Consider the following 21,559-nt stretch of genomic DNA (forward strand, 5'->3'; position numbering starts at 1 on the left):
CATAAACATTTACGTGATCATATGCACACAGCCACACAAACATGCACATATAACACACATACAAAAACACACATACAAGAAATGTTATATAGACTGATCAAGCTGTATTTTTATATTTAGAAACATACATGTATACGCTGATTAAATAATTTTCATCTACTTAAATTATAAAGAACATATAAACCCCGAAAAAGCATAATGTTTTTATTATACATTCAATTGAAGTTTTTCAAATTACAGAGTTCAACACCAAACAAAGTAAAAAAGTGAATCATATTAAGTTGCTATTCACTTGCATTGTTCTCTCCCTAAAATTCTGACATAGGAAAAAAGCTTAGACACACGAATAGGTTCAGTGCACTTCAAGTGGCTTACCATGCGACAAAAACCATGTTTATCCACGGAAAGTAAAAGAACCAACAGTAAAATGAAAATAAAATACTGCACATTAACACAATCGATTTGGAAGATTTTGGAAAAATGTTAAATAATACTCACCTGCAGAGCATATGCTTTGCTGTGCAAAGCTTGGCACATTAGCTCTCAGAAACGAACATCAACTAACTGCTCAGCTCCTCCTAAGGTTTCCCCGGCAGAATAACACAGGATCCTTTCACACCCTGGTTCTGCTGGCCTTCTGGGGACGATTATTGGGATTTCCTTTCAGCTGCTCTCAGGCTCTTCCTGTCTACCCTTGTTTGTCCCAGCCTCACACCCACTGTGGTTCCATCCTCAGTAAAGATCCCTGGCCCAGCACACACAGCCACCCTTTGCCCAAGTGTTACCCTCACTGGCTGAATTTTGATTATAAAGTAAAGACACTAGGTCTAAAATTCTCCCTATTTTATGATCATATCCCCTAAAATGCAAAAAGGTTGATGATACCTGATTCAGAACATAATTCAATGAGTTTAGATAGAATATATACTGGTCCAAAGTTTTTAAATATCTACTCTTTTCAATATTAGTTTTAAAAATAATAAACATTGTAAACATTCAATCAAACATTTCCATACAAACCCTGTTACCCTACATTTTATTTAGTGAGTTCAGAAAGAACAAAAGTGACACTATTTTCCATTTGGCAGATCTTAAATTATGCCTCAAACCCAAATCTACCATGTACAAATGCACTATTAGACAGTGTTGTAGGCCAATCAAGTCCCATGACAATTACTACTGCTCCCATAATACCTTGTAACAAATCAGGAGGAAGAAAACAAAAAACAAAACAAAATATAAAGCCACTACGATCTCTCGGGACAGCTGCCACTGTGATTTTAGATATTTTACTTCCACTGCTCCACAAATGACCACAGAAACAGCTGGAGGAGTACACACAGAAAGGAATACCTCCTATACCAGATGTTGCACTGCTTGTTAAAGTGAGAGTGAGGCTGGGTAAGGAGCAGGGAAGGCTGATGTGATGAGAGGCAACAATAAAGAGGAAGTTAACGAAGCTGGCTGCTTCAGAATCCCTTTACCATGAAAGTTCTGAGTCTGATAACGCATGTGGTGTTCTACTCAAAGGGAAAACCCCAATATACAAGAAATTCTAGTCACCTATTGCCCTTTTAGCAAGGTTTAACTGCATGTTTTTAAAAGAGACAAGTTAACAAAATGCTACATTTAAAAATGAATAACCTAAAAATTAATTGAAAAAATACTATTTTGTTTTGTTCTAACTATGCACAACAGATCTACTATCTCTGTAGGATCCTCTTAACATCTTTTCTCTGTGTAGCCCTGGTTGTCCTGGAACCTACTCTGTAGATCAGGCTGGCCTCAAATTCAAAGATCTGCCTGCCTCTGCCTCCCCAGTGCTGGGGTTAAAGACGTGCACCCCACCACCTGGCCTCCTCTTAGCATCTTTATCAGCAAGTATTGATGAGATAACCTAAAACCAGAGTGCCTGACCTGGGTGATAACCAGTCCTGTGAACTAGAATAATTAACATAATGACTTAAAAGTTGTATTACCTGAATAGTTTCAATGGTGAAGTACCAAAAAGGGTAAAATAAATATTTCCCACAGCACCATAAGTTTTATAAAATACTATTTCAGTTAATATACAATCTGAAGATTTTGGCCCATCATACACACTAGGCATAATCTCGTCTTTTACTAACAGAGGCCCTATAGGCATAAATATAACATGAAAATGATATATTTTTACTGAAGTACCTGTAGGATATATTTACATGGTTACTGCTTAGCTACATCCACTGAATACTAGTAGATTTAGGGCCAGAAAAAAAAAAAATCAATTGGTCATTTATTCTATGGTCACAAATTTTAATTGTTAAAAGAATCTAATAGCAAATGATATACTTTATGGCCAAATTACCTGAAGTATAACATGTTAAAAAGAAAAAAAACCCCACAAGATTGAACCTGCCTAATACCTATCATGCTCATGGATCTTCTACAATGGTTAGTTAGTATGTGCTAGGCCACCTCAGTTTAACACTGACCTGAGCAAAACATAACTGAAAGCACAAGTTTTCCTTACAACACATTCCACATTCCAAAGCTACGTGTAATGTAGGTGTATGATGGTCAATCTCATGTCTTGTCTCTTGTGATGTCTCTGCATCAAAGCAGAGACCTGAGTCTCAGCTTTACTAGAAATCAGTTAATGCTAGAATAAACCTGCTATAAAACATTTATAACAAAATAAATATTTTCAGTTCCTCCACATTAAGTGACATATAAATCATTAGCATTTTTATAACATTAGTTTAGGTCATTTTGGGAGTGCCCAAGCACACTGTACAATCCTGAGTAAAAAAATTAGTGACACAGTTTCTTGGGGATCATTCTTACCAAGTCAAGAAGAAAGCACATAAACAGAAACTTAATAATCCCCATTTTCACCAGAAGTACCATGAGTTCTTTTTGCTTTGGTTAGTTTATAAATGTAAACCATTTATGGAAAAAGTGAAATTTAACAGAACTTTGCTAGGACGCCTCCATCACCTTTTGACAGTGGCGTGATAAATAGTCTGAAAGAGCAGAGCAGGAGGACCGGAACCACAGGGCTACGGCATCAGCACGCACTCGGCAGTACAAGACGCAGGGCGTGGACGGAAGCAGCTTGCAGGCCAAAAGCCCTTCATTGCCTGCAACAGAACAAGAAGGGAAAATTGTTTTTCAAAATGAACTTCAACAGGCATTCCTCCAAGGACATCTACAAACAGGTCATAAGCACATGAAAAGATGTCCATTAACAATCACCAGAGAACTACCAATCAAACTTAAAAGATAGCACTTCATTCTTGAAGACTATTTTACACACACACACACACACACACACACAAATTTATTTATCTATTTATCTAGTTATTTATTTATTTATGTTTTTTTGAGACAGGGTTACTCTGTGTAGCCTTGGCTGTCCTGGACTTGCTTTGTAGACCAGGCTGGCCTCAAACTCACAGTAATCTGCCTGACTCTGCCTCTCAGAGTGCTAGGATTACTTACAGGCGTGTATCACCATGCCCAACTATTTTATACATTTTTTAAAAAACAGAAAAAGTGCTGAGTATGGTGGCAGTATGGTGGTGTAAATAAGCCTTTAATCCCAGCACTTGGGAGGCAGAGGCAGAGGCAGGCAGATCTTTGAGTTCAAGGCCAGCCTGGTCTACAAAGTGAATTCTACGACAGCCAGGACTACACAGAGAAACCCTGTCTCAAAAAACAAAACAAAACAAAACAAAAAACCAAACCAACCAACCAACCAAAAAAAAAGAGAGAGAAGTTATTGCTGAAGATGTGGACATGCATGAACTCCTGCTCATTAATATAAAAAGATGTGGTCATTATGTATATGATCTAGTGATTTATAAAAAATAAAATCAACATACGATTCAGCAATTCCACTGTGAGTATACAATCAGAACAACTTAGAGCAAGAATATCAACATGTATTTCAACACTCAAATACACAGCAGCATTGTTCATGTCGGACAAAAAGTAGAAGTGCCACAAGTACTTGGTAACAGGCTAACAGTATGCTATTGTAATAATAAGATATATAATAATTATGTCATATAGTGGTATACTATAGTGTATACAGTATAACATAAATTAATAGCATAAAACTAGTCAAAGGAAATAAGGGTCACTTTATACCCATTAAAGGAACAACCCATCAAGAGGACATTAAAATGCTAAGCAAATATTCACCAAACACAGGTGCATCCCATTTCATGAAAGAACTACTATTAAACTACTACTAAACAATTACTAAAACAGATTAACCCCAACACAATCACTTCAATACTCTACTCCTACAGCATGCTACTTGACATATAAACAGATACATCAATACATTAGAATTGAGAACTCAGAAATAAGGCCATGCTCCTATAGTTCCGTGGAAGCCAAAAATATACATTGGAAAAAATTCAGCTGGTACTGGTCAAAACAGACAGCTACAAGTAGAAGAATAAAACTAAATCCTTACCACAAACCCTGCACAAAACTTAACTCTAAATATATTAAGGATTTCAACAAAAGATCTGATATCCTAAATATGATAGAGAAGAAACTAGGAAATATACTTGAACATATAAGCATAGAACAGAATTTTCTAAACAGGACTTCTGTAACATAAGCATTAAGAACAAAAATTGGCCTGGCATGGTGGTGTGTGCCTGTAATCCCAGCACTCAGGTAGGCAGAGGCAGAGGCAGGTGGATTTCTGTGAGTTCGAGGCCAGCCTGGTCTACAAAGCAAGTCCAGGACAGCCAAGGTTACACAAAGAAACCCTGTCTTGAAACAAGAAAGAAAGAAAGAAAGAAAGAAAGAAAGAAAGAAAGAAAGGAAGGAAGGAAGGAAGGAAGGAAGGAAGGAAGGAAGGAAGGAAGGAAGGAAGGAAGGAAGGAAGGAAGGAAGGAAGAAAATTGACCAGTGGGATCACATGACAGTAAAAAGCTTCTCTACAGCAAAGAACACCATCAATCAAGTTAAAAAGGCAACCTACAGAATGGGTTAAAAAAAATCTATGTATCAGGGAAGCACTGCTTTATAGAATACACAAAGAACTTAAAAAAATCAAGAAAACGAAACAAAAAAATAACAGTTAAAAATTGGAGCACAGAATTATATGCAGTCCTCATAAAAAGATATAAACATGCCTGAGAACTATTTTTTTTTATGGTCATCATCTTTAGTCATCAGAGAAATGCAAATTAAAATTACTTTGAGATTTTATTCTATCCCAATCAGAATGGCAAAGCTCAACCAAAATTCAGGTTATGAGAAAAACAAAAAACAAAAACACACACATAGAAACCTTTTGCTTTATAAGCAAACTAAAAGCTATGATTAATTTTCTAAAAAATCTGAAACAGAGGTACCCTGCAAAGATAAGAGAATGTTCCTAGATGCTGCCAGTTTCTAAACCAGGTAAAGTATCAGTACAGTGACTTTTGACCAGGAGGTTCCAGAGGCTCCAAAAGCAACGGCGGTTGGCATCACCGCTTTCGATAACCCACTGTAACTAGACAATAGGGCTGCATTGCCGGAGACACCGCAGCCTTCGAATGTCTCATGCTGACAAAGCTGAGACTGATCTGGAAGCGTCCTCCTTGGTGGCTGGCCACCACTGTGCTGAAAGGTGCCATGCAGGCTGCTGGAGGAGAAAGGGCATCAATGGTCCTACCCAGTGTGGACACTGCATCTACAATATTGACCTGCCAGGCCAGATGTGTCTTCTGATGCAACAAAGACGGGACTATTTTGAGAGTAATCAAGAACTTTCTGGTTGGATTTGAGGCCTACTCCATACAAATGGCGAAATGTTTAAAGTATAAAAAAAGAAAAACAAACAAAAACCCCAAAAAACTAAATGATAATCATATACTGTGAATTTTTTCAATCAAATATTCTTTAATAAAGCCTGGAAAACACACTTATCTTAAAGATACTCAAAGAAGCTCTAAAAAGTCTGAAGTCTGAAACTAGGAATAAGAATTCATATCCACATGGAACTGCCTTCTCATAATTCTACACACCTACGATGTCAATCACATGGAGTCTCAGTTTCTGCTGCAGCTCCATTAGAACAGAGGCCAGAGCAACTCGAGGCTCTGATATCTTTATAGTTTGCTTCACATCATTTGCAAAGGACAACCAGAGTTTGCCAAAGTCTTCAGTTGAGATCTTTAATGGTCTGAAAATAATTTTTAAAAGTAGTTTAAATTGATGAGAATACAATAATGCTGAACAAGCACATTTCACATGACTCATAGAAATTATATATTATATATACAATACATACATATTATATAATATAAATCTGGGTTCCAAGAGACTTATGCTTTTAAACCAGATATGACTAGAATGCTGAGTGTTATCTGTCAATCTGATAAAGTTACTGACAAAGATTTAAATTGCACTTTTCCTTTTAATAACCCATTCAATTTTGTCTATTTTTTTTTTTTTTAGATCTTAATCACTCAACAGGGTTTTACCAAATAAGTTCATAAATTTTCAGTATAAACTATTCTACCATGTATACTTTGGATTTGGAGAATAACGAAATTCTTGAAAGTTATGTATAAGAGAATGAATATAAAAATCTTTAAATAAATTAGCCAAAGAACTTCTGACTCCATTAACAACACACACACACACGTACATGCATAATGAAATAGATATAGACTGTATAATGCCAGAGACACCTAGGAGGTGGATCATAGGCAACTTTCATATTCTACTTATATTTTTTATAACATTTGAATTTCTGATAAACACATATTAATTGTATAGTTAAAAAACTACATTTAAAGATACAGAAGAATTTATTATTATATACAAAGCATATATACTGTGCTTCTTCCAATTATGAGGTAAGGGTAAAAGAGCGTTGTGTTGAGACTTATATTGTAGCAAAGGCTGGCCTAGAACTCACTGTGTATTCTAGTAATGCTTGAACAGGTGGCAAGCATTGCTAGGCTTTAAAAATGTTTAGTCATGTGTATGTAGTATATGAGTATGTGTGTTCAAGTACCCCACAGAGGCCAGAGTGCTGCTGGATCCTCCAGAGCTGCAGTTACACGCAGTGTGAGACACCTGATATGGTGCTAGGAACCAAACTCTAGTCCTCTGGACGCCTTCTTAGCAACTAAGTAATCTCTCCAGCCCAAGACTGTCTAATATTTAATTTTTATACTTCCTAATAGCTAGCAGTATCTCTAGCTAGAAAAAAAGGAAGATGGTATAATGGACGAACACCAAACATACCAGAAAGCATTTACCTGATAAAATCTAACAATGATAAGTTCATGGAAAATTCTAATTGAAGAGAATGTGAATCTAATATCTGATAATTTATAAAACCAGAGAGCGTCCCCTCTACAGAAGGGCTTTCCATCTGCACACCATATTGGAAGGATTTGGTGCTTTCTGGTTCCATCACAGGCAAACAGGATCCAGGTTGCTCAATGATCTGTAAATGAAAATTAAAAAAAAAATATTGAAGAAAGCATCAGTAAATTGTTATATGGCAATCAAGTACTAAAGCACATGAATGTGGGAAATTAACAAACCACATTATGAAAACCTCTAACAAAAACTCACTAGAACAGATAAATAATACTGTATAGGTGAAATGCGTCTTAACAGATTAGTAGTGTAGCTAAAACCAGTGTGTATATTTTTAAGGTTACTGAATTCTATTCTGGCACCAGAACTCTTTACTCATGGTCCTGAGGAGCTGAACCCAGTGTCTTTGTGTGCTAGGCAAGCACTCTTCCATAGCTCTTACCACCTGATTCTCATAGTTTTGACTGAGAGCCTAGCCTTTAACGGCTGAGCCATTTCTCACTCCCTACCACCTGATTCTTATGCCAATCATACAGATGCCTTCCATTCTCATTCTCCACCTCTACTCAACTTACTGGTAGATTTCAGGCAGGTTTTTGTTTTTAAACGTCTGCACGTAAATCTGCTACATGTCTGTATTCAAGAACTCCTGGCCTGGTCAATGGCCTATACAGTATCTCATTCAACACAAGCTCTCTGAAATGTTTTCAGTATGACAAGAGTGAATGCAGCACTTAGCGAATGAAGAGAGATCACAGAAGAAAACCCGAAAGTACCAGGAGCACAGACAGGAGATGTGTTTAATGCCACAAGCATCCTACAGACATTAACTAGTGAACTCCTTACAGGAACACAGTATTAATACCTTGTTTTCAACAGTAGGGCACAGGTAAAAGCAGCTAAGGAATCTGACCATGTAACATGGTGAGGGCACAGGAGAGTCAATGTATGCATTCAATTCACTATGTCCCCTAGGCTAGCCTGGAACTCACAGATCCTCCTGACTCTTCTCAGGAGTGCTGGGCTTAAAGCGTGCACCACCTACATTCTTTACTATGCTATAGAGAAACTCACTTTATATAATATCTACGGCCTTCTTAATACAGTATGATTGGATTTCCTTTGTTTCTTTAGAGTCATGTATCCTGAGTCCTGTTTTTAGGGAAGAAAGGAGAACATGGAACAAATTCATAAGGCATTAGAGCCAAAGGCAGAAACACAAAGTAAGTGTTACAGCAGAAATGATGTACTATATGTTGTCTTACCTTGAAATTTTCCACAGGAGAAATTTCTAACTGAACATCTGTCAACTCTGAATCAGTCTTAGTGGTGACTGACCAGATCATCAATAAACCATCATCCTTCCAGATTTTGTAAGAAGACACTGATAGGTTTTCATCACTACAGACTTCCACAAGACTTGAATGTTTGCACTCATGGCTTTCTTCCAACAAAGAAGCCAAATTGATTCCCTGGACAGTTGAAGTTGCAGATGATGAAGGGGGGTGAAAAACGTCCATGTTGTTATCAGCAAACAAAGAAGGTGCAGGCAAGCTGATACTTGAGAGTTTTTCAACTGAGGACAGCTCTGAGTCAGAAACAGGCTCAGAACCCAAAAGCTCTGAACTAAGTTCAGTTTCTCCTCCACCCAAAGTATTTAGAGCGACATCATCGACGTCGGCCACATGGGACAAAGCGCTAAGGGTGGAGGAGGTATGGTTAGAAGCACGGGGTGTCTTGTCACTTTGGGCTACCTTGAATTTTGATTTCCTCCTGAACTTGTGAGACACAACATCTGCTTTTCCCAACTGCAAAAACAAAACATAATATTTAAAAAAAAAAAAGACTATTTTACTAGTCATGAGCTTTAAATATTTTCTTTAATTTCAAATGAACAATACGTTAACACTAAAAATCTGTAAAGCAATAATTGGTAAAACTCAGATGAAAAATGTAAAATCCTAAAATTCTTACAGCTATGTAACTTAAAGCTATCAGCTAATTTTTTTTTTTTTTTTTTTTTTTTTTTTTTGAGACAGAGTTTCCCTGTATAACGTTGACTGTCCTGGACTCACTTTGGAGTCCACTTGCCTCTGCCTCCTTGAGTGCTGAGATTAAAGGCATGCGCCACCTCGCCCAGCTCTATCAGTAAATCTTCTAACTTAGAAAAATACATAAAGTCAAAACTCAGTTGTAATAGTTCTAAAAAATGTTGATCTCCAGATAATACATTACAGGATTGGACAGCCTAGTTATGTTTTTGTTTTCAGAGCTGTATTATAGAATCCCATGTTACCCCTGACTACAAAGAGGACTTGAGTCTGTTTTATAATCTAATAATTGTGATTTCATGGTCTATGCTAGTAAGCAGAGAAGAAAAACAGGTTTGACTTCAAAAACCAAATGTCAGAGGCTGACCCGAAAATATGGTGGGAAGAATTCCATAACTAGTCATGCTAATCTAACTGAAGAACAGTCTGGGAGGTATATAAACAAAGCCACCATTACTGACAATCTGTAATCAAGATCCCTGCCCTCAGAGAACTCCCTCATCTACCTTGTTACTCTTGTTCATTTATGTGAGCCCTAGGCCTGCACTAGCAGACTGGACTTGAGAGATTAATTTATTCAAGGGGACTGGACGTGTCCCCTCAGTGGTACAAAAACTGTCACTGGTAGCCCTAGAGCTGGAAGATGATGGCTGTAAGAGCTATAGGAGGCATTTCCAGTTCTTGGTACCAGCAGACAGCACAGATTCTTACAGGAATGTAATGGATAACTTACCAAATTGATTGTATTTTCTGGTCCTAGTCCAACAAATAATGATGATGCTAACAGCTGCTTTTCTTTCTCCTCTGTAGACTGGGTAAGGCCTTGGGCTTGGTCCTTTCTGGCTGTGGCTTGTTCTACATTCTCCATTGTTGCACCCTCTGCAGGAACATGCAGGGCTTCCATTTTATCACCAGTTCCACTCTCCTTCTTGGGGAGATAGCCCTCTTTACCCCATAATTTCTTTATACCTTCCAGCTTCAAGCTACTTGTCCTAAGGAGATTAAAAAAGCAAGCCAATTTAAATAACTGCGGATTTATTTAAAAAATAATTTAAAAAATTTATTTTAAAAAAATTGATTTTTTTTTTTTTTTAAGAACACACTACGCCTTGCAAAAAAACAGCTTTCATGCTGGATGGTGGTAACACACGCCTTTAGTCCCAGCTCTCAGATCTCTGAGTTCAAGGCCAGCCTGGTTTACAGAGCTAGTTCCAGGACAGCCAAGGCTGCTCAGATAAACCCTGTCTCAAAAACAAAACCAAAGACCAGCTTTCATGTTAGTTCCATAGGTCAGAAGGAAGCCTAGATTTTTAAAATTTATGTTCATTAGACCCAATTTCCTCCTTCCCTCTAGCAAAATAATTTAAAGCACCAGAACTTTAGACAAGGTTAAAAATCTCAGATCATTTAATTTTCATTTAATTACTTAAGTTACAAAAGAAGAGAATGGTTATAGACCAATTCCCCTCCTCTACTTACTTTTCAAAGACATCCTGACCTTTAATTCTGATGTCCCAAACATACAAGATTTTAATCACATAACAAGATCAAATCTCGATTGATAAAATATTCATAGGCACAAATTAATTTTAAAATCCGTTGAAAGCAAAACATTCAAATATGTGCAAATGCATAAGTTGGTTTTCAATAGAAAATGTTTTAGCAATGTGAGCACTAGTTACATATAATTTTTATAAACATGACATAAAGATAAGTCTGGAAAAGAGGGTTAGAAATGCTTCTCTGCATTTTTTATTACATCCATCTATCTATCTATCTATCTATCTATCTATCTATCTATCTATCTATCTATCTATCTATCTATCTGTCAAATGTTTTATTTAAGTTCCACAGCCTATGTGTGGAGGCCAGAGGACAACTTGCAGGAGTCAGTTCTCCCCTTATACGATGTGGGGCCTGGACACAGGTACCTTTCCCTGCTAAACCATCTTAATGGCCTAGAATTTTTTTCATTAATTATATTGACTTATATATTTTGCATATGTGGATGGGCATGCACACCAAGGCATGTATCTAGTGTATGGGTCATGGGGATTGAACTCAGGTCATCAGGCATGGTACCAAGGGCCCCAACCCACTAAACCATCTCATCTGCCCTAGAAACTTTTTACTAGCTGAGTTTTTAAAAGTACCAGATAAAGGGCAGGTGGCCAGCCCCAAAAGCCTGAGACAAGACAGCCTGGCAAAGCAAGCGAGCAAGCAAGCAAGCAAGCAAGCAAGCAAGCAAACGAACTACAAAAATTATCTAGGGTGAAGTTAAGAATGATAACTCAGGGCTAGAGTGGTAGCTCCGTGGTTAAGAGCATTGGCTACTCTTCCAGAACATCCAGATTTAGCACCCAAATGGTAGGTCACAACCATCTGTAACTTAGTTCCAAAGGATCCAAAACCCTCTTCTGGCCTGTGCAGGCACCAGGTATGTACACACTACTCAGACATGCGTGCAGAAAAATCAGTCATACATATAAAATAAAGATTTAAAAAAATTTAAATGTAGACTCACACAATGTCATCAAAATTACATCTATGAGTCCACATGTTCAGAGTGACTAATATAGCCATCAGTATTGACTGAAACAGCCAAAGATCACCTCTATTGCTCTTATGTAAAAACCTATATATCTGTTACTTTACTCAAATGTAACCATTTCCCAATACATACGTTTATTATCATATTGAACACTTACATATATACTACTTCTACTGCCTGTCATGTCTTAGTAAAACTGGAGTGGGAGAAGAACTCCCAACAATACAAAAGTGAACAATTTTAAAACTATGTGTCCTTTATCCACTTTAAGCATCCTTGCTGATTTAGTCATCACTGTCATGGTTCAAAGTAAAACTTAGATTTACACTATAAAATAGGGAAATTAAAGACTCAAAATATTTATATTGATTTAAATTTTCTTTAAAAATTACATGTATTTATTTCTGTGCATTTGTACACATGCCACAGCACATGTGTGAAGGTCAGTACTCTGTTTCTACCAAGTGGTAGATTGACCTCAGGTCATCTCACTTGACAACAAATACCTTTACCTACTGATCCACTGTGCCAGCCTTAGCGTGATTATTATTCCTTGTGGAAATCATGGGCATTTGGTTTTATAGGTGATTATATTTTATACTATTATAGGTAATACTATTAAGCATGGATTAATTTTTAAAAAATGACCCTAATAAAGAGGATAAGGATTAGTTTGTTTCTCCCCATGGTTTTTAGAGAAAAGTTAGAAATGTCTTCATTCCTTTCAGGTACTTCTGTTCCAGTTGCGTTTCTATTGCTATGAGAAAGTATTCTGACCAAAAGTTGCTTATAAGAGGCAAGAATTTATGTGGCATACAATTCCAAGTTACAGTCCATAATTGCAGCAATGGGTACTTAAGACAGCTGGTCAACCACATCTACAGTCCAGAGAGAGACAAATGGCCCTCTGCTGACTGCTCTCACCTAACTTTCTCCTGTCCAAGAAACGGTACTCTACACACTAGGCTGGAGCCTTCTATATTAATCAACAATCAAGAAAATCCTCATAGGTATTTGCCACAGGCCACCCTGATTCAAATGATTCCTCAATTGACACCCTTCACAGGTTGTAGCAAACTGACATTTAAAAATAGCCACTGCAGGGATCAAATGCTTTTCTAAGCAGTTTAAAAGACAGTTTCCAGTTATCTAATGAGCCTCTCAGAAGAAACCTCGTTTTCCTTGCCACAGGTAGATCATGAGAACCACTGGGAAGATCCTGAGCATCTCTAGGGTTTTCAGTATAAGTCCTTAGCACCTCGTTACAGGCCAGCAGGAAGAGCTAGAATTCTCTCCTCTAACTGGCAGCTGTCCCCTGCTTGTCTCAGAACTTTAGAGGTGGCAAGTTCCAGGCTATGCCCATCATTAGAAAAAGGAATCTCAAACTCCAAAGTATTTTTTAGATTAGGCTTTGTGCCCTAAATCAGTAAGACGGGGAATTCGAGAAGGAAGAAAATCCCAACCTATGGGAAGACAGAAATTTCTCTCAATTGAGACTTTTTCTTTAAACTAAAAATAAAAAATAAACCACAATATTTATTTTATGCATATTGATGTTTTCTTTGCATGTACATCTGCACACCAGAAGAGGGCACTGGATCCCATAGATGGTTGTAAGCTGCCATGTGAGTACTGGGAATTGATCAGGACCTCTGGAAGAGCAGCCAGCACTCTTAACTGCTGAGCCACCTCTCCAGTCCCTCTCTATCAGTCGCTCCACTGTCCCAATTTTTGCCATTTTTGCCTTTTCCCTATGCTGGCACCCCTGTATAGTTGAAAGTACTTCACTTTCACTAGTCTCTCTAATTTGTTATTTTTTATTTTCAACATTCACCTTGACAGTTAGCACACGTTTTTTTGTTTTTAATTTATTTATTGATTATGTGTACAGTGCTCTGCCAGCATGTATGCCCTCAGTCCAGAAGAGGGCACCAGATCTTATTATAGGTGGTTGTGAGCCACCATGTGGTTGCTGGGAATTGAACTCAGGACCTCTGGAAGAGCAGACAATGCTCTTAACTGTTGAGCCATCTCTCCAGCCCCACTATAGCTGTTCTTACTGTGAAGTAATGTGAGAACTGTGATCTCTGAAAACTTCAATCCACCCTTCATGCTCTATTTCTAAATGATACAGCAGCTATAACTAGCGGACAGAAAAGAATTATGTAAGGTCAGCCCTCACACTCCCTGACCACTGCTCACTTTACAGGCCTTCTCCCTTCAGTCTCTACTTGTTGCTCTGTTCTATGTGAGACATTTAACAGCCATCACCTCTCCCATCACAAGCCCACAAGCCACATTTGGGATGCCCAAATTAAATGTCTAGGGAAGAAATTAGGAATGTTAGACCAGAAAGGGAAATGGATAAAAAGTAGAATGAGAACTCTTACCATTTTATACATCATATCATTATTATTCAGTGTGTCTACATCACTCCTGGAAAGTATTTTATAGACACCTCACTGAAAGATTAGTAAATTAGAAGCGTGAAAATAAAGTAAGAGAGCTTAGTACAAGAACTCAAAATTCAAATTTCCCTTAACATTGTCATCTTTGACTTCTCATTGCACTTACACTTTTGTTTTGAAATTACACACACACACACACACACACACACACACACTCTGCTTTTAGTTGGGCGGTGGTTGCACACACTTTTAATCTCAGCACTCAGGAGACAAAGGCAGGCAAATCTCTGAGTTCCGGGCCAGCCTGGTCTACAGAGTGAGTTCCAGGACAGCTGGGGCTACACAGAGCCTGCCCCTTGTTCCTGCAACCTGACAGCTGATGCTATGGAAAAGAACAGTTGTGAATTTGACTCAACAAATTCTTATGCATGATGTAGAGTTGGTGTTTTTTGTTGTTGCTGCTGTTTTTTTGCGACAGGATTTTGCTGTGTAGCTCTTGCTGTCCTGGAACTGACCCTGTAAAACAGGCTGGCTTTGAACTCAGAGATCTGCCTGCCTCTGCCTCTCGCCCCCCTCCCCCCCCCAAAAAAAATTAAAGTCTATTTAACAGAATAAAAATGAGCCCGACATAAATCTGCAACTGTGTCAGCAGTTTCCAAGGTAGCCAAAGAGTCCCTGAAAACATTTGGGGGGGGGCGTGACCATAAGTGTGCTGGTGTGTGCTCTCATTCACATGCATGGAGAGGCCAGAGGGCGAGGCTGAACGTCTTCCTCTTCCACTTTAATTTTACTCCTTTATGAAAAGACTGAATTGGAAGCGGTCGTTTCAGTTAGGCTGGCTAATCAGAAAGCTCCCAGAATCTATTTGTCTTCACCACCCAATATGGGGTTGTAGGCATGCACAGTCATTCCAGCTTCTTATATGGGTGCTGGGATTTGAACTCAGGTTCTCATGCTTGCATAGCAAGTGCTAAGTTTTCTCCTCAGAGCCTTTGAAGCATCCCAAGCAAAGAAGAGAGCTTCCTTAGACAATGTCAGTCATCTTATTTCATATTCATCTCTATATCTGTCACTCTTCTACTAAGATGATTAGGAGTATTAGCCAAAAGAATGACATAAATAATAAGGAATAACATAAATAATAAGTGTATGCTTAAGAATTATCTGGTCAAAAAGTTCCAATATGTTTCTTAAAATTTTATATGTGGCACTAACATTCATTATGTGCAAGTCTGCTTTTTAAATTAATGTGTCTATCTATGTGTATGAACACATGCATGCGGGTGCCTACAGAGAACTGAAGAGCTAGAGTTACAGGCACTTGTGAGCTGCCTGATGTGGATGCTGGAAACTGATCCTCTGCAAGGGTAATACTGCTGCCATCTCTCCAGACCTCACGTGCAAATCTTATACATGGCTTAAATTGCCCTGGAAGGCAGATAAACTCTTAAAGTTTTAGGACATATTCTATAGCATCAGAATCTTAAAACCAATCAATAGAAACAAGTGAAACAAAATCTCATATAAAATAGAGCTCTTAGGAACCTTTCAATTATGTTAAATACATAGTCACAAATATGGCTCCTTTTTGCATTATTTGAAAATGAAAATTTCTTGGGAGTCATCCTAAAATGAGCAAATAATAATCTCAAGGACACAAGCAGAGGCAGAAAGCAGGCAGGATGCTGGAGGAAGTTAAGCTTGCCAAATTCTCAACTTTACAAAGAAACTTACTCTTTCAGCCCTGTTTCAGCACTGTTTCCAGATATATCTGAGTCCAGAGAAATGCCTGCAGGAGACTGTCGTCCAGTGAAGCCAGATGAAGAAAAGGATAGTCCATATGGTTCAAAATTGAGAACTATAATTTTAAAACAGTAACAGAGGTTCGTATTTAAAACAAAGCATAATTGATGAGATTCCATTAGCTATAGAAATTAATCAGAAGGCTGGGAGTGACAACTTTCCAGAATGGAGGCTTAATGTAAAATCTAACCAGGCATGTACAGTGAGAATAAAGCAGCCACTACTGACTAAGTCTGCACATAAAATAAGGTCACCGGAGGCAAACTACTCTTCATTTTTATCCTCTTATCTCCCCTAAAAAGCCAAAAAAAAAAAAAAAAAAAAAAAAAAAAAAGAATTCCATTAGAAAAGTCAACTAATAAACATAAGTCAGGTATACTGAGAAGATGCCACTACCATAAGAAAATAAAAGAAGGTAACGAGCTAAAGTGAAGTGATGACCATGTTCTCCTTAATGAACGGTTCCTGGGTATATCTTTACCTCAAACGAATGGACAGTGCCTTTAAAGGGAATCTTCTTTACTTACAAAAACAATGTTTACTCCGTCATATGCTCATTCTCTTGACTATGTAATAAAACTTAATTCAATCGGAGCCATGAAATTCATATTATTATTTTTTTCTTTTTCTCTCTCTCTTTTTAATGAGTGCTCTATCTACACGTACACTTGCATGACGGAAGAGGGCATCAGTGGGTATAGATGGTTGTGAGTCATCATGTAGTTACTGGGAATTGAACTCAGGACCTCTGCAAGTACAGACAGTGCTCTTAATCACTGAGCCATCTCTGCAGCCCCCATTCCCCTTTCTTTAAGAAGCAGAATCCTCCAATCTTGGGTACACAGACAGGCAGGGGAGACATCCAGATTCTGTTGCCACATGACTTGTGTGTTATGGTCAATTAAATTAGACACACATTTTGAGTACAGCATTTAAGAGAAGTTCCTGCAAAGAAAATTCTCTTCTATTTCCTTTTTCCTGTTGGTTATCTTGCAAGTTGGTTATTGAAGTGCAAGCAGCCATGGTGAATCATAAAGTGAAACAGCAAAGATGTCAGGACATCAAGAGAGATGGAATCTGGAGGTCTCATAATTGAAAAGCTAAAATAAACTACTTCCTGATTGTCTAGATGGGAGAGAACAATGACCATATGTTTTGCATAAGACCTCATTTTTTTTTTTAACTAATTAGCTAAACCTAACTGTAACCGGTAACCTTTTATCTTTTAGACACAGGGCAATGAATGCATCAAGTGACTCCGAGTATGCAAAGCTGTGACTATCAGTAAACTAAAACAAGTAACACTGAGAAAAGGGTGGAAGGGTTAAAACTGGAAGAGCAATCATCCAAACAGATGTGTAAGAAGGGGCTGGTGAGATGGCTCAGGGATTAAGAGCATCTGTTGCAGCTGGGAGGTGGTAGCACATGCCTTTAATCCCAGCACTCAAGAGGCAGAGGCAGGTGGATCTCTGTGAGTTCAAGCCAACCTGGTCTACACAGAGAGTTCTGGGATAGCCAAGGCTACACAGAGAGACCCTGCCTCAAAAAAAAAAAAAAAAAAAAAAAAAACAGACAACAATCAAAAAACAAAATCATTTGTTGCTCTTGCATGAAACTTGGGTTCAGTTCCCATCATGGTGATTCACAACTGTCTGTAACTCCAATTAAAGGGAATGAGATGCCCTCTTTTGGCCTCTGAAGGCACTAGGCATATACACTGCACATATATACAAGCTAAAATAAAATAAAGTGTTCCATCAGGGAAGTTCCTAGTTATCAGGGAAATGTAAATTAAAAATACTTCGAGGTTCTATTTCACTCTAGTCAGAAACAAACAAGGACAAAGGATGGTGAGAATGTAGGGGGAGAAGAGCCCTGATTCCTACAGGGGGGTCTATAAACTAGTGCACGACTATGGAAATCAGTGTGCAAGTCTCCCAAAAAGTCAAAACTACAACTATTAGATGACCTAGCTGTACTATGCCTGGGCATATACTCAGAGGACTTTATATTTTACTATAGAGGTCACTTGTACATCAACATTTATTGCTGCTCTAGTCACAATACAAAGGAAACAGAATCAGACTAGATGGCCATCAATAGACCAACTGATAATGAAAACGTAGTGCATATACACAACGGAATTTTACTTAGCTACAAAAAAAAAAAAAAGAAAGAAAAAAAAATAGGACATCTGCAGGAAAATGGATAGATCTGTAAAGTAACCAACCCAGACTCAGAAAGACAACTATTGCATGTTCATTCATACATAGTCTTTAGTGTTATATATACATTGAATGTGTGAGTCTAGACTATGCAACTAGACAGGGGACCATGAGAAAGAAAAGTGCAGAGGAAAGAGGGTCATGACAGAACACACAAAACCAGAACGAAAGCTACTAGGGATAAAAATGGAAAAAGAGTGGGGGGGGGGGTGGCAGGAAAATAAAAAAATACAAATGTGTTTTAAAATGCCATAAGAAAACCTAATACTTTGTGTACTGCTTTAATTAACTGAAAATTACTGTAAATAAATTTAACCAAAATCTTTAAAAAGAACAAACACTTCTGTAAAAGATAGCAATATGCCCAGCAACTCTTTGATCTCACTGCATTTGTAACAAAATGGCCTAGCACACAGCATAGAAAATGCGCATTCATCGAAAGCATTTGAACGATGAAAAAACAAACAAAAAACCAAGATCTTTCAACCTTTCTAAAAATTACTGAATTTTTCAGTAATGTTGAAATCATAACCAGAAGTACATATTGCTCTCCCTATTTCATAGAATTTCCCAGGCAGCATGCAAATGACTCAGTGGTCTCCTCTTCCCCGAGCTCATGGTGAGACTCCCTCAAAGGCTATGCTTCTGAAAGTACAAAGTTCTTGCCTCTGTGAGCTTTTCACGACATAACTCATTAGACACCTTGTTAGAGAAACAATCTAATACATAGACTGTTCACAGTGAAACTGAGTCACTGGCCCACAGTGACCAGGGTTGTTTTTGGAACCCTTCTAGACATGCTCACACTATTCAGTGTCAGCCCTCACTGGTCATGGTGGCACATGCCCTTAATCCCAGCACCCTGGAGGCAGAGACAGGTGGATCCTCTATTTCAGGTTCTCAACAAGCTTGCACCACACAGCTTGTCTTAGTAACAAAATCTGAAAACAAAGGCCCTCTAATCCATTTTATGATAAAGGGATGGAAATATACCTTTTTCCTGAGAGAGCTGCTCCTCTTGGCGCTGGTGATGGGGCTTATAAGGGGCTGCTCCCTGACTGAGTCCTTCAGCCACAAAACCATCCAGAAAAGATAAAGAAGCATCTGCCTGCATTAGAGTTAAGCAAAAATCAGGAATTAAAAAAAAAAAAAAAAAAAAAAAAAAAGTACTGGGAAGACTAGATTGTATATTCATATAATCTTGGCAAATATATCTTTTTAACTTTTTAAAGAGAGATCCCTTCCAGGATCTAGTCAGGTAAGTCGGCCTGATTGTGCCCTCAATAACCCTTGAGATCTAGGCAAATTCTACACCTGGTGTCCAGCCTAGTCTGGCCACCTCTCCCTGTGCCACTACCAAGCTCTAGACTTCTGCCAAGACCTGCCCTACTTGTTCACAACTTAAAGGCACATCCAAACTCTATGCCACATCCAAACTCTCTACCCATCTCTTGCAGATCCTTTTCCAGTGCCTAGCCAGGTCACCTGATCTTCCCTTCTTCACACCCATCCCAGTCCCCAGATCTGACCTGAAATTCCAGGCTTGGATCACATCCTGCACACTAACCCAGTATTCTGTGGCTACCTGATCTTATCTCATCTAAGCCATATTCAACTTCTAGGCACAGCCCGACCTGTACATCCTGTGCTTCAACCTGCTCTGTCTCTATCAGACACAGAACTAAAAGAAGTCTGTGTAGACACAGACACAGACACAGACATAGACACAGACATGGACACAGGCACAGACATAGAGTTTAAATGAAATTCTCCCATCTGGGCTGATATGTTTCCATAAGAGCCACAGACTACCTAACAGTTTAACATTAAACATGAGCCCTCTTTGTGTTGTTGGTCAGAGCTGTCCCAGAAACTCCCAAAACATACAGGCTATTGCTATTGTCCTCGGGGCTTCCCAGAGGTGGACATAAAGTTCCTATGGCTAAAGACACTATGTGTTTTGGACACAGAATCCAGAGGACCCAAGCTGAATGTGACCTTGTGTTAGATAGTTTTATGTTAATTTGACATAAGCTAATGTCATCTGAGAGAAGGAAACCTCAATTAAGAAAATGCTTCCAAAAGACAGGGCTGTAGGCAAGCCTGTGAGACATTTTCTTAAATAGTCACTGATGATCTAGGAAGGCCCGGCCCATTTTGGGTGGTGCCATTCCTGGGCTGGCGGTCCTGGATTCTATATAAGAAAGGAGGATGAGCAAGCCATGGGGAAAAAGCCAGTAAATAGCACCCTTCCGTGGCCTCTGCATTAGCTCCTGCCTCCAAGTTCAAGCCCTGTTTGCGTTCCTGTCCTGATTTCCTTCAATGATAAACAGTGAAAAAAACAAAAACCATAAACAGTGATTTGAAAATGTAAGCCAAATAAACCCTTTCCTCCCCAAGATGCTTTGGTTACAGTGTTTCATCAGGGCAATAGTAACCTTAAGACAAACCTAATAGCTGATTCCATGAGGACTAGTTTTCATTATGTCAGACAGCGACATGCAAGTTTCCAAAGGACAGAAAAAACCAATAGTTTTACTTAGTAATGACACCTATGAACTACAACAAACAGCTAGCAATGGACAATAACCTCAAGGGTATGGTTGTGGCATGCATACTTTGGAGGTAACCAACAGCTCTTTAGCTGGACTTATGGCCAGCTCTACAATCAAGAAATCATGTCTGGTACTGGAAACCTAAGCAATTATCCAGGGCTAGTGAGCTCATGGGTCTTGTAGGAAAACCTACAACCTTCATTTTACTAACACAGCATACAATCCCTAACCACAGTGTCAATATCTGTCCTTATACCCACAGATAAGTGTAGTACTCACTCATCAAGGAAACCTCTCTTTGCAACAGATGGAGACCACTACAGAAAACCACAATCAACCAAAACCCCAAATTGTAGAGCCTAGTCCTTATGGGACACATCTGCAAAACACTCCCACACCTATGATTCAAGGAACTTTGGGGATGAGAGGGCAGAAAGATTCTAAGAGCCAGAAGAAGTGTTTACTGGGAGACTGGTAGCGCACACCTGTAATCCCAGTACTCAGGGAGGCAGAGGCAGGCAGATCTCTGTGAGTTCGAGGACAGCCTGATTTACAAAGAGAGTCTAGGATAACCAAGGCTACACAGAGAAACCCTGTCTCAAAAAAAAAGTCAGAGAAACTATACTGACAAATA

The 21,559-nt window shown here is 38.6% G+C and overlaps 1 protein-coding gene across 1 annotated transcript in view; it reads right to left on the bottom strand.

The window, feature by feature from the left end:
• Positions 1-135: 135 nt before the first annotated feature.
• Ap4e1 (adaptor related protein complex 4 subunit epsilon 1) overlaps positions 136-21,559 on the bottom strand; it is a 67,536-nt gene continuing 46,112 nt past the window's right edge. Inside the window, exons 15-21 of the mRNA XM_055618816.1 lie at positions 19,364-19,478; positions 16,077-16,200; positions 10,117-10,375; positions 8,598-9,140; positions 7,266-7,456; positions 6,021-6,178; positions 136-3,122 (exon numbers count right to left, since the gene is read on the bottom strand). Coding sequence (XP_055474791.1) covers positions 2,962-3,122; positions 6,021-6,178; positions 7,266-7,456; positions 8,598-9,140; positions 10,117-10,375; positions 16,077-16,200; positions 19,364-19,478 — 1,551 coding nt within the window. The 3' untranslated portion in view covers positions 136-2,961. The remainder of the gene's footprint in view (positions 3,123-6,020; positions 6,179-7,265; positions 7,457-8,597; positions 9,141-10,116; positions 10,376-16,076; positions 16,201-19,363; positions 19,479-21,559) is intronic.

The sequence above is a fragment of the Psammomys obesus genome, unplaced genomic scaffold, assembly GCF_907164565.1.
Source record: "Psammomys obesus unplaced genomic scaffold, mPsaObe1.curated_primary_1811, whole genome shotgun sequence".
Lineage (NCBI taxonomy): Eukaryota > Metazoa > Chordata > Mammalia > Rodentia > Muridae > Psammomys > Psammomys obesus.